The sequence below is a fragment of the Pleurodeles waltl genome, chromosome 4_1 (genome assembly GCF_031143425.1).
Source record: "Pleurodeles waltl isolate 20211129_DDA chromosome 4_1, aPleWal1.hap1.20221129, whole genome shotgun sequence".
NCBI lineage: Eukaryota > Metazoa > Chordata > Amphibia > Caudata > Salamandridae > Pleurodeles > Pleurodeles waltl.
Window position 1 is genome coordinate 650,701,017 of NC_090442.1, and position 14,712 is coordinate 650,715,728.

At 43.9% G+C, this 14,712-nt stretch overlaps 2 protein-coding genes across 6 annotated transcripts in view; one reads left to right on the forward strand and one right to left on the reverse strand.

The window, feature by feature from the left end:
• The window catches only part of LOC138288009 (uncharacterized protein C3orf20 homolog), a 199,842-nt gene extending 190,842 nt beyond the window's left edge, over nt 1-9,000 (forward strand). The window contains exon 12 of the mRNA XM_069229101.1: nt 5,260-9,000. Coding sequence (XP_069085202.1) covers nt 5,260-5,314 — 55 coding nt within the window. The 3' untranslated portion in view covers nt 5,315-9,000. The remainder of the gene's footprint in view (nt 1-5,259) is intronic.
• Nucleotides 9,001-10,814: 1,814 nt separating this feature from the next.
• The window catches only part of VEZT (vezatin, adherens junctions transmembrane protein), a 201,952-nt gene continuing 198,054 nt past the window's right edge, over nt 10,815-14,712 (reverse strand). For 4 of the 5 annotated variants that reach the window (XM_069229098.1, XM_069229097.1, XM_069229100.1 and 1 more), the window contains one exon: nt 10,815-11,965. In XM_069229098.1, the coding sequence (XP_069085199.1) occupies nt 11,391-11,965 (575 nt within the window). In that variant the 3' untranslated portion in view covers nt 10,815-11,390. The remainder of the gene's footprint in view (nt 11,966-14,712) is intronic. The other variant, XR_011202311.1, reaches the window with a different exon arrangement.

Consider the following 14,712-nt stretch of genomic DNA (forward strand, 5'->3'; position numbering starts at 1 on the left):
TCCATCTACATTTTACATCATCAAGGTCTGCAGCTATCACCATGAGGTCGACAGTACCAGTTGTGCATCTCCCTAGCTCTCCTCCTGAACGACATATTCTTTATTCTTAATGTCAGGTTGGCGAGGTTTAAAGGCTAATCTGATGCAAAGCTAGTCAGTGAAAGAAATGGTGACTTCCCAGCAGAGAATTCAAAATTCAGGTTTAGTGCCTTGGTCCATGCATCTTAAAAATTAGGCGCTAGTAACAGATGTATCTAGAATCTACTCGTAAAGGAGTCTGTATTTTGTCTGCGACATGCGAGTCTCCCTTTATATTCATAAACAAGACTAGTACATTGTTTTAGTCAATAGTTAAACAGAGTTGCTTCTCTGATTGAAATATTGGCTGAGTAGGTATGCCACCATATAGTTCTACATGGTTTGCTGTACATATTGTACACAGGTGGCAAGTACACTCAGTTTGTTGTCACTTGAGTGACTGGCAGAACTGAAGTAGGATCTTTGGTATGGTACCCACACAGGATGGGTATTGCTAGGAAGAACAACAGTTATCTGGCTGCCCATTTAAGCCCCCAAAGCATATCTATTGTTTGTCTTATTAAGAGTTTATTTTGTCAGTAAGAGGCGACAATGCAAGAACGTGTGAAGTCCAGAATCTTCACAATGCAGCTCTCTAACAAAAAGACAGATCTATTCCAGGTCATTTGACCACACATATTGCATTACATGACAGCTGAGGCGCTTTAGGGAGCTCAGGTGCTCCTAACAGCAGAAGGAAGAACTCTCACAATAATCTAATCCTGCCATACAAAAGGTTTAACCAATAAATAACCCCTACAGGAGCAGGCAGGGCACATGCTGCGTGGGGCCCCATTTCCAATTAAATGTTTGAAATGGCTTTAAACCAGCATTGGCCACAGTTCTACTTGGTGCACTGGAGTAATCAAGACCAGTGATTTGATCATTTCATTTTCACTCAACTTAATTGATGCGGTGACCCTTTGGTTCTTTTTTTATTAATATACGTTGGAACAACTCATGCTGGAACCACGCATGCCTGAACAACGCGGTCAGAACAACGACCACGTTGTTACAACTGATGCCTTTACCACGAATGCCTTAACAACAATTTTTCGTTGTAAAGGTATTCCTGGTAATCCGCCCCAAAAACTACCACAACCCCCCCAGCCTGCCCCTAAAAACTAAGCTTACCCTGACCCCCACCCCTAACACTACCACGGCCCCCTCACCCCACCCCCAAAACTACCCCAAGCCCCCACACCCACCCCTAAAAACTAAAATTACCACAACCCCCACCCCCAAAACTAGCGCGTCCCCCCCCCAATCTGCCCCGAAAAACGAAAAATTACAACCCCCACCCCTAAAACTACTGCAAACCCCTTACCCCACCCCTAAAACTACCCCGACACTCCACCCTGCCCCTAACAACTAAAATTATCCCAAAACCCTACCCCTAAAACTACTGCAACACTTCACCGCCACCCCTAAAACTACCCCAACCCTGCCCCTAAAACTACTGTGACCCCCCCAACCTAGAACCTAAAATTACCTCGACCCCCACCTCTAAAAACGAAAATCACCCCGACCTCAACCCCTAAAACCACAGTGACCCCCATCCTGCCCCTAAAACTACCCGAACCCCCACACCACCCCTAAAACTACTGTGACCCCCCCCATCCCACACCTAAAACCTAAAAGTACCCGCCCCAAAAACTACCCTGACCCCCCACCACCACTTTTAAAAACTAAAATTAACCTAACCCCCACCCCAGCCCCTAAAACTACCACAACCCCCCATCCCTGCCCCTAAAACTACCTCAACCTCCGATCCTGCCGCTAAAACTACCCCAACCCGCTGCTAAAACTACCCCAACCGCCCCACCCTGCCCCTAAAACCTAAAAGTACCCCGGCACCCCACCCCTAAAAACTAAAATTACCCGACCCCCCCTATAACTACCGCAAACCCCCACCCCTGCCCATAAAACTAACTGACCCCACTCCTAAAACTACTGCGACCCCCCACCTGCCCCTAAAAACTACCCGACCCTGCCCCAAAACTACTGTGACCCCCAACCGCCCCTAAAAACTAAAATTACCCTGACCCTCACCCCTAAAACTACTGCGACCCCCTCACCCCACCCCTAAAACTACAGAGACCCCCACTGCACCCCTAAAACTACACAAAACCTAAAAGTACCCCCAACGCCCACCCCGCTCCAAGAACTACTGCGACCCCCCACTCTCAACCCTAAAACTACCCCAACCCCCCACCCCGCCCTGCAAATTACCACAAACCCCCACCCTGCCCCTAAAAACTCAAATTACCCCAGCCCCCCACCCCTGAAAGTACCCCAACCTCACACCCAAACCCCTAAAAATAAAAATTACCCCAACACCCTTCGCCCACTCTGCCCCTAAAACCACTGCGACCCCCCCCACCCCTAAAACTACCCCGGCCCCCCACCCCGAATACCTAAAAGTACCCCGACCCCCCACCCCCAAAACTACTGTGAGACCCACCCCGCCCCTATAACTACTGCAAGTCCCCACACCGGCCCCTAAAAACTCAAATTACCACAACCGCCCACCCCTAAAACTATCGCGACCTCCCCCACTCCGCCCCTAAAACTACCCCAAACCCCATGCCTCCACGCCCACCCCTAAAAACAAAAATTACAACAAACCCCACCCTCGCCCTTAAAACTAACGCGACCCCCCACTCCACCCTTAAAACTAAAATTACCACAATCCCCACCCCACCCCTAAACTACCGCAACCCCCACCCCTGCCCCTAAAACTACCTCAACCTTCCATCCTGCTGCTAAAACTACCCCAACCCCCCCCCACCCGCTGCTAAAAATAACCCCAACCCGCCCCACCATGCCCCTAAAAGTACTGCGGTCCCCCACCCCTAAAAGCTAAAATTACCCCAACCCCCCTAAAACTACAGCGACCCCCCACCCCTGCTCATAAAACTACCTGACCCCGCCCCTAAAACTACTGCGACCCCCCACCCCGTCCCTAAAACCTACCCGACCCCACCCCTAAAAACTAAAATTACCCTGACCCCTGCCCCTAAAACTACTGCAACCCCCACCCCTAAAACTACTGAGACCCCCACCCCACCCCTAAAACTACCTCGACCCCCCCAACCCCAAAACCTAAAAGTACCCCCAACCCTGCTCCTAAAACTACCATGACCCTCTCACTCTCACCCGTAAAACTACCCCAACCCCCCACCCCAGCCCCTAAAACCACCTCAACCCCCCCACCCCAACCACTAAAACCTAACACTACCGCCACCCCGCCCCTAAAACCTAAACTACCCCAACCCGCCCCTAAACCCTAAAGGTACCCCAACCCCCACCCCCAAAACTACTGCAAGCACCCTGCCCCTAAAACAACCGGTACCCCATCCCCACCCCAAAATCCACCCCAACCCTTCTCCTCCGCCCCAAAAACCACCCCAACACCCTCCTCCGCCCCTAAAACTACTGCGACCCCCCATCCCTAAAAGCTAAAATCACCCAGAACCACCCTGCCCCTAAAACTACCGCAACCCCCTCACCCCACCTCTAAAAGCTAAAACTACCCTGACCTCCCACCCAGCCCCTAAAAACTAAAATTATCCCGACCCCCCAGCCCGCCCCCAAAACTACTGCAACCCCGCCCCTAAAACTACCTTGACCCCCCACCCCTGCCCCTAAAACCACAAGCCCCCACCCCTCCTAAAACTACCACGACCCCCCCACCCCGCCCCTAAAAACAAAAATTACCCCGACCCCTGCCCCTAAAACCACCCCAATCCCCCACCCCAGCTAAAAGCTAAAATTACCCCGACCCCTCACCTAAAACTACAGCGACCCCCCCACCCAGCCCCGAAACCTAAACTACCCCAATGCCCCACCCTGCTGCTAAAACTACCCCGAGCCCCCCACCCTGCCCCTAAACTTAAAAGTACCCTGCCCCTAAAAAACTAAAATTACTCTGCCCCCCACCTGTAAAACTACTGTGGTCACCCCACCCCGCCTCTGAAATTACAACCCCCACCCCACCCCTGAAATTACCGCGACCCCCTCCACCCCTAAAACCCCCCTGACCTCCCACCCCCGCCCTTAAACACTAAAATTACCCTGACCACCCCACGCCTGCCCCTAAAACTACCACGACCCCCCAACCTCACCCCTAAAACTACAGCGATCCCCCCACCTCTGCCCCTAAAACTACCCCGCCCCCCACTCCTCCCCTAAAACCTAAAAGTGCCCGACCCTCCACCTCCACCCCTAAAACTACCCCAACCCCAAAAACTAAAATTACCACGACCCCCCACGCCGCCCCTAAAACCTAAAAGTAACCCGGGACCTTTCACCCTGCCCCTAAATCTACCCTGACCCCCCACCACCCCTAAAAACAGATTACCCCAACCCCACCCCTGTCCATAAAACTACCCAGACCTCCAACCCTAAAACTACCCCCACCCCACCCCTAAAACCTAAAACTATCATGATCCTCACCCCTAAAAAACTACAGCGACCCCCTCACCTTGACCTCTAAAAACTACCCGACCCCTTACCTCTAAAAACTAAAATTACCCCGACCCTCCACCTCCACTCCTAAAACTACAGTGACCCACACCCCTGAAAACTAAAACGACCCCGACCCCCAACCTCTACCCCTATCCCTAAAACCTAAATCTACCCGACCTCCCACCCTCGCCCCTAAAACCTAAAACACAACCCCCACCCCAAAACCTAAAATTACCGCGCCCCCCACCCCTAAAAACTACCCTCCCCAACCCTACCCCAGCCCCACTTACCTATCTGCGTCCTCTCCCGACCCTGAGTCTGTTTTCCTCTGCCTTAGCCACGCATGTTCGTTGTTCAGGACATGCGTGATTAAGGCAGAGAAAAACAGGGTCGTTGTTACCGAAAACGCTGTTCTACTTTTGTGGATAACGCACGTCGTTGCTTAGGCTGTTTCCCCTTTTTTTTCTTGCATTCTATGTCGAAGAACAAACCAATCCATGACAAAATAAGTTAAAGAACTTGCTTCAAAGTCTGGAGATGTAATTAAACTCAGAATTACATTTTTCCTTGTAGATTTAGGTTTTTAAACGTAGTCATGATCAATTTCCATTAAAAATGTTTTATTTTCTTATTAAATTCATGTTGTGCATACCCTTCTACTAGGAATGTGAAATGCCTGCATAACATGAAAACTGGTCCTTTATATTGCAGATATGCAGGTGCTCCAGTATTTGAGACCTACACTGCAGCGTTGAGAAGTCCCTGAAAACTGGATCCAAACACGTCTATGGATTTGGAAATGGGTTTTCAGAATCCACCGTGACAGAATACAGTGGAAATATATTCATTCACTCTGGATTATCTACTCCAAGCAACAATCAGATCATCGCTATAGTACCAAACAGGGTTGTGCTTTGCAGAGATCACAAACAAACCATGGTCGAAAGACCATCAGTAAGAACATTCCTTGCAAATCTGAAACTGAAATGAGAGATGATAATTATAAGAAGGCGATAGGTTCTATGGTAAGCTACTTTTAGTATCTGTCACCCAAAGAACATAAATAAATTGGCTTCATACAACAGTAACACAGGAATGGTGGGGGTACTCTTTGACTAAGTCAATCAGTCACGGAGATGCACTGAAAGCAATTTGCAATGGAGATCCATTCTGAAAGGCCATATCATGACAGTGTACATTGACAAAATAAACTGGACTGCTTCAGCAGGAGCATCAAAATACCCAAGAACAACTATACACAGTTATGTCCAAACACTCCCCTGGCCTGTGCCCCGCTGAATGATTGGCCACGATGGGATTCAGCATGCCTGAAGATATTTTTCAAGGAAAGCAATCAGTGACTCAGGTGTAAACCAAACACAGGCCACTTCATTGTTCTTTTGTAATAAGGAAGGTACATGTATTTCTCTGGACTATAAACTGAAGTGAAATATAAATCCCAGGAGGATACTCAAGGACGAGAGACTATGGAGCCAGGTTCTAGTTCACTGAGCTATTGTTCCTCACTTGCCTGATCAGTCGTGCATGGTTTACTCCAGCACTGCTCTGAAACTCGCACAGATGTTTCCGGTCCTGTTTGCTGAATACAATAAAGACTATTTGGGTCACATTTCCAGGGAATGGGGCAACCCAGTGAGTAAGCCTGCGCACTGAGTGCTGGTGTGGGGGAATGAGGTTAGATTTATCTCATGCCAGTAAAATGAATATCACCGACTGGGAAACATTAACACGCTACTCACCATGAAACAACACTGCGCGCTCGCATGTACCACCGTACTGGTGGTTGTGTCTCTGTTCTGCACAACTGGCAGTGATGAGTACACTCATTCTCTAATCCGGTGCCATCTGGCTCTATAAGTATTGATCCTATTTAAAATTATTAATTTAAAATGAACGTTGACCTTTCTTTCCGCTGTAAAATAATGTTACTCATTAATAATAAAGGAGACAGCAGTCAGTATGCAGCATCATAGGGCTAACGTTCCCCCAAGTAACTTATAAATGGTTGTTTACCTGCTCGTGTGTTTATGACTTCTGGTATGGATGTGTTATTTCTGCAGTGCAAACTTAACAAAAAGGCAGCAGAGCACCGTCCAGGATCAAATGCAATCATAGTCAACCAATGAGTGAAGAATAAGCAGGTCCTGAGAGCAGAAGTGTTGCTGCATAAAGATGTGCTAACTCTTTCCGAAACCTCGACGGAGGTTGGTGCAGTCCTTATGTAGTCACAGTTCTGAATTTTACATTACACATGCAGAATATAAGTGCCTCAATACATAGAAAAACTAAGCAGTCTCCTCACACTTAAGACTACTTGAAGATTCTGCATAAGGTCTACACCATCTAAAAGAACTGGAACTTCTTGGAGGTTGGAGCAACAGTATTCGAACCCTGGATGAGTAGAAATAGTGCAGATGGGCCAGTATTATCCATATTAACCCATTTCATATGACACTTAATACAGGAGCAGGTTCATATGGTGGTTTTGAGCCACGGAGACCTTATGAGAAAACTCCTTTAAGTCCCTGCCGAATGTTCATGTTTTAAATATTTTATTGGTATACAAGGATTGAATCCTGAAACCAGTTAATAACTCTGGTGAGGCTGTAGAGTTAAAGCCTTCCAAATCTAACTGAAAAAGCTGAAGGTCTGCTTTGATACGAGTCTCTGACCAAGAGTATTTTATACTCCGTCTGTGTTAGATGTAAAGGACGAGGAGTCACGGAGAGGGACAGGATTCAGATCACATAATCTGTTTTTCATAATACACCTTCCCATCACCACTTCCTACTGGTCTTACTTTTTTCTTGATGAGGTAACTAGCTAAGTTTGTCCTGAGATTAGGTTTACATCTCATCACTCTACAAAATATAACTTAATAAGAGAAACGACTCACATACATCGTCACAAGCAATACTAGTCTACTGTGGTAACTAACTTACAATGAGTGACCGTTCTAGTCTTCGCCACTCGAGCGTTCACTGAATCTCGCGCCAAGGTGTAATATATTCCAAAACATCAATGTTCGGTCCATCACCCTCAAATGTCACTCATCTAGACCTTCAGGACCTTGTGAATTGTTTCCAAAATTGTTTATGTCAAGAACAAAAGCTACAGTATGGGCACTATGTAAACACATTCAAATATTTGTGTCAAAAACACAGTAGTCACCTTTTTGCAGGCTATACGATTCCTGAAGCACCTATACATTATTCCTCAATAAATGACACACAACCATTTTTTATGACAATCCTCCAGAAGTATGTTCATCTTGGATTTCATTTAAACTTTCTTTTCCTATCATGCCTTGGGCATCCACTCAAAAGGCCAGAAGGCCTGACAAAATGTATAAAAGAGCTCCAACTTGAGGACCTGTGAGCATCCATCGAAAGCAAATGATAATGGAGACTCCAAAAGAGCCCCAAAGGCCCGGAACACCAGGAAAGACATTCTAAATTTATAAGATTTCGCCCATCCCAACTGGCATGATCTTTACAACAAATCTACATTTCAACAACCACCGATTTCAACTCTGAACTAACCCTTATGATTGAAAACTTTTTTGCCACAGCATTGTGCAATATAATTTCATTAGCTAAAAACATGACGAGGAGAAATTGCTTGACCTCACATGACACTGCAACAAGAAATCTAACAAGAAATCCATGAAAAGCTTCCCACCTGGCCATGCAATGCTACATTACAAATGTTGCTATTATTCCATGTCTGAAGTAGAAAGGAATTTGTGATAAGACATCCGCAATGACCCTCTTGAAGTGACGTAGTCACTCAATCAGGAGGGCAGTAGCATAGAAAATCATAGCCAAATCAAAAAGAGCATGATTCACCCGCTAAAGGTGCCTCACTTCCTATTATGACGCCTTAAGGTGGACAACTCAGGGTAAAGGCGATCCAATGTAAATGCATATATAATCGTTGAGTGAGGAAGTATCAATGCAGAACGCTAAGCTTGGTGTGATATAACTGTGAAGACATGGCCATCATCCAGAACACTATAAGAGATCATTTACCGGATTGGAATAAACTGAGCGCAAAATCAGGCATGCTCTAGTCGGTATGTGAAGCAAATGAATTTGGCCATCCAAACTATTCGTTAGAGAGGATACCTATGGTGTGGCATAGGGAGACACTTGCTTGGGGGTGGCCAACATAAATGGAGGCAAAATCTTTTCATCCTAGCAAACCAGTCAATCTAGATTTCTTGCCAGAGGGAGTGTTTCTCATAGAACATGTGTAACGGTTGCTGCTGTGAGACTTGGAAACTTTTCATTAGAAACCTTCAGCTTGCAGTCACTGAGTAAATCGAATGCTCTGTTGGTACTTTTTTTAATAATAAAAAAAAAGCAATGGTTTTGTGGTTCATGTTTCACTCTTAACACATAACAAGTGATAAAGATAAAAACAACATGCATATTATATTTTGGTTTACAGTGTTTTCACTTTGAGTTTTAGGCTTAATTATTCTTTTAATAGTGATTCACAATAGATTAGAATGAAAATAAATGGCAAACTATTTACGCCTGTCATGAGAGAAGCCACGTTTGGTAATAACCTTTGACAGAAATTCCACCAAAATCTATCACTGTAAGCAGAACTTCTGCCACAGATGTGGGTACTGGACCCGTGCCGCATGAATGGAAGTACACTGTCAGGGCCCACATATGTGGTTTCCTTAACTTCCTATGGGGTGTATATGAACATAACATAACATGTGTATTTGTAAAGCGCACGTTCACCCGCAGGCATCTTGGCGCTGAATAACAGATGTTTATTGTTACCCAACTCAATGGTACTCATTTTATCGACCTCAGAATTTTGGATGAAAGGCTGAGTGAACCTGCCGGGATTTGAACCTGTGACCATGAGGTCGAACACAGGCCCCTATAGTGGACGCATTAGTCCACTAAGCCACCAGACCCGGCGTATGCTCACCCTTTACTGCAGATCTGCTGTCCTTTGCTTTGCAGTTGTTCACAGAAGTAAGTCTGCCGTGCACGGTGGCAGAAGAGCCTCTCTAGCTTGTCCATATGATCTGCCACTATTTATAGATCTCCATAAATAGACTGGAGGAGTCTCCACCTGTGGGACAGCCACCATCTAGAAAACTCAAAAAAGGGCATTTAAGCCACTGGTGATCTAATCAGGAAAGCCATACTTTTTTGGGAAAACTTCTGGTTACTGCCTTCGTCTAAATCAGGGTTGTTAGCTTATGGTAGCTGAAAAACTAGTGAGAAAATCAATCGTTCTCTAGAATTGAAGAGGAAGACAGGGCTTCTTATTTTTTTTAGACGGTCAGATTTACGGACACCCCAGTGGAAGTACAACTAGACAAAGTTCCTCAGACAGTCAAATAAACCAGTGAACTAAGAGGCATAAAGGAAGTAGACTGAAAAAATTCTAGCGCAGATGAGAGAACATAATAAGGCAGTGGAGAATATCGTAATATTCATGTGTGACAGACAAAACCTGAGGAAAAGACAAAAAAGGAGTTGATATGGAAGCAAAGGCAATCTGTTTCTGAAGAGAGATGTGGTTGAATTCAACACAAGCACACCCTACGAATATCACCAGGATAGAGTAAGAAACTGTCTGAACATGAACATTATATTAGATCACACAACATCCAAACAAGTGCTTTTTATGAGGGTATCGAGAAAGCAAATCCTGTTGTTTTCTATAGAAGGCCCATAAGCCAGCAAAGGACCAATGACTGAGCCCTTTTTCTGTCAAGTTACTGAGATTTCGGCAAACCAGCTAAGTATTTAATAACATCTTACACTGATTCATCAGAAGAAGAGGGTTGTTCTCAATTCTTTGAACAGATATAGCAAACACAAGAACAAAATTCAGATTTAATCAGAAGGAAAATAGAAATAAGAACCTGCAGCATCACCTTCCCAGCCACCTTTAAAATCAAGAAAGCAGACCAGGTTGTAATGCACATGACAGGTATAGATTTTCCGCAGTCAGGTTACCATTCTGCAACATGTAATCACTGTGGCAATTACAGCAACACCTCCAATTTCCAGCAAGGATTATCATCAGCTAAAACCTGCCAGGAAATATTCGGAATTAGCCATCCTAATATGGCAACTTATTCACCAGTCTCTCCTGGCAAAGGTAATATGGGGTGTAGATCTGGAAAGTGACCTAAAATACCACCCTTACTTGAGAAAAATAGGAGTCGGACCGTAAAAATAAATTTTGGCATTAACCTTTACCTGTTTGGAAACCAACCAATAGTTTATTTAAATAGTTTAATTGAAAATCTACCTTTTTAGCATCAGGGAGATAAGGTCAACAACAAATGTAGTTACAAACGAACAAAGTCATTGAGCAATACACACTGGATACGGAAGAACATGTGACTGCGGCAAAAGGACCATATAATGCGCTGTTCTCAATTATGGACCCACCCCTTTTGCCTCCTAAATAATTTAACATTGTTAACTGCAAACAAACTTTTAAAAAATCAAGAAAAGGTGATTTGAAGACAGAGTTGATAAAATAGTATAAATAAATAATGGAACAAACGTTAAGTTAAAACAAACAACGCCAGGAGAAAACAGTTACATTTCTTTGTTCTGTTTTTTTACCTCTTTAGTTTGTCAGTGTTACCAAAAAGCAACACTGGAAAAATGCAGGCTATACAAGTTTTTATAGGTACATCTTCGCTTTTTTTTTCCAAGACCTTAGATTTGCCATCCTTCTTCTGAAGTGGTTGGATTATTACTCTGAAGTCTTGGTGTTGAGCAAGCAGCCATGTTATATTTAACAGACAAATTTATATAAACAAAACATTACAATATCCCTTCATTGGCTGATCTCTGTTGTTCGCTTTTTCCCCCTTCAACAAAATTTCCATTTTGCTCCAACCCGATGTCCTCTGTGTCTTCCACTTCCTCCTCATCGTCATCCCCAAAGGTCTGCTGCTCGTCCATGAATGTGAATGCGATTGATCTCGCAGCGACCTGGGCCGCTAGCCCCGAGGTGAAGCTGAAGTCTGTCGACAGGTGAAGTCGTGCAAGTCGGTCTTTGACAGAGGACTTCAATGTTTCTTTAGGAGGTAGCTCAGAAGTCTTGTTTTCGACCTTGCCTGTCTGCGAGGTCTCTTCTTCACCTTCACACTGGTAAGACGTTTTCTCTTCCTTCGGCTGGATGCCATATTGGGGACAAATTTCTGTGCTCCCCTTGGTCACCTTTTTTTCAGAAATGTATTCAGTCCTCGATTTCTCATTGGCAGTGTCATGGATTCTGTCACTGTGAACATTGTTGCTTATGTCATCATGATGGGTCTCTGTATCGCAAGATGCGTGAGGTTCTCCATTACTTACAGGTTCCAGACGGTCTAGAAGGGGCAATGGCGTCATTGCAGCTAAAATAAAAAATAAATGAAACACATTTTTACTTACTACCATTACTGCATAATTGTTTATTTCTCTAATGCCAGCAACAAACACTGCACATTTACTTATGGACTCACTTCTTCACTTATGAATACCATCATCCAATTTAAGACATTATATCTGACTCTACGTTAAACAATTGCTTGTACTTTTCCCTTTCTCAGTCGTATCCTGTAACATAACCGTATCTTCACAGAAATATTATTTATATAATGAAATAAGGTAAATATATATTTGTATCTGCCCAAAGATACAGACCACAAGACTGATCGGCCCAGCATTTTTGCTAGCAGAATGTTAATATTACATTAAAAACGGAAGTATGCTAACATCATGCACCTTATATTTGCAAAATTGCCAGATAATTTTATGGTTCATTGCTTTATGCCTTGTATGGACAGACGTCAAAGTATTGGCTCCCAGCTAGTCAAGTACAGCAAGAAAACATGAGTCCCACCAATGTAAATTAGTCTTGTGGAAGTGAAAACATCTGCCTACAGATAGATGTTGATAGGGGGCAATGTAAACTAAATATATGATAACAAGAGACTACTGAAGTCGCCAAAAAATAAAGGCTAGGCATATTAAAACACCATATATCCTGCACACATCAATTTGCACTAAAACAGAGGTATTTACCAAAATACATTTTAGATGTAGTGCCAACATTTTGGCTTCTGGCGACTTGAACAGATCATTTTCACTATTGTTTCACTTTCTACTGGGAGACAGACGTCTGCAGGTATTCTGGTCTATTGCACTGAAAGACAGCATGCTTGCTTTAGAGTAGCTTTCATGTTATTCTAAAGCCTGCTGACAGCCAATAAAGAGCTAGCTTAGCTGAGGCACTAGATGGTGGAAAAGGAACAAACATAAAAAAGTTCTGTTGTCAGAGGTTTTGAAAAGATGCTTAAAAACTAAGTAAGACGTTTAGTGCACCACAGTCCCGACCAGCAGAGTCAAACCAATAGATTGATGAGTGCAAACAGCCAAAGTGCAGATGTTCAAAAGCTCCATACAGTTAATTTGCTACATATGTCGATTTAATTTCATGTGTCATAATCAAACTCCTTTGCCGAGTGGCTGGGAAGATAAATGTGTACTTTAAAACAAAATGATAAAAGGAAATGCAGGAGAGGTGAAGGAATGGAATGCATATATTATAAGTTGAAGAAATGTTGTCCAACAATAAGAACATCCAGAGAGAAGACTGCAAAGAAAGAGGTTGCCTCTGCCAGAGTCAAAAGCTAGTTATATGCCAGAGACCCCATTCAGCTTTGTTGTACGCATAATAGTGGTCACCATCTTCATCAGGGAGCCGCCAAGCAGTGGCTCTTTAGACACGATCCCAAGCATCAATCATTAATCATTAATCCATTTTACTGAAGACATCTGAATCATCTTCCTATGGAACTTGTATTTTGTCTGAATTAGGATTTGAATAGTGAGCCACAACATTACTAGTTTGGTGGAAGCAGGCAAAGAGTCTGCAGTGAGTTCTGACTTTCTGCAAGGAACATTCATGACCCAGTGACGTTTGTAAAGAAGTCCACATAGAAATCCACGACCGACATCAATGTCCAGGGAACCACTGCTCTCTCAATTTCACAGTACATTGAGACTGTGCCAATAGTTGACATTTTACTACTGAAAGTCATGATTTGAGAACCTCCCACTCTAAGTGCTTTCAGCTGCAAGTGTTGTCTTTTGCACACACAGATCGGTCTGTCTTGCCTCCTGCACCTACATTCAAGACTAGACAGATTTGAGGATTCCAGGAAAAGCCGGAGTTTGTGTTTTTTTCAGATTGTATTACTTCTTTGCACAATTAATCAAAATCATTACAAATAATCCAAAACAGCGAAGAAAAAATGAAAGATAAAAATATAAACATAATGAAGTTGTCCACAACAGGAGTGGACGATACTTGGATCGCCCTATCGGATAATTTTAAAAGAACACATCAGAATAAGTCACAGAAATCTATGGAATACAACATATAGCATCTGGAGGGTGACTGATGAAAATATAAACAAAATGCAATCGAATAAAGGGAACTGCAATCAACCCAGATCAATATTATTAAATTGCAGGTGCTAATGCCATCAAACTTTGCCTGTGTTTGCAGTGCAAAGAGGAACCAAGTGCAAATCGTAGTTTACTAAGAATTTGCCGGTGGTGTATAATGACTAAAACTCTACTACATATGTAAAGGGCACGATGGAAAATAGCTGAAAATATCATGAGCTTACGAGGAACTGAGAGGAATTACTACAGAATCGCATTAAATGTGAACATCTCGCCTCAAGGACAGATTATAATGCCATACTTATAACACCAAAACTATTTACAAGCCAATAAGTCGAAAGCTGGAATTAAAAGACTCAGGCTAATGCATTTGCAAATGCACCAGTGCAAAACAGCAGGAGGATTTGGGGCCTTGCAGGGCTATAAGCGAATGCATCAGGGTCACATTAGGTATGAACATGTCTCCTCGAAGGTACTTAGAGTGCAGGTTTTTCACATCAGTATCTGTGGATGCAAACAGTCATTTCAGGTGCCGGAGCAAGAGTTAGCAGGCGACATGACCAAAATTAAAACGGGACTGTTAACTGAGGCCCATTAAAATACTACCTACTTGCTGATGTAGTAAGTGCAGATTACCATTGCGCAAGCCCCTAGCTGCGTTAGGCAGCCGAGGTCAACAATAATGAAG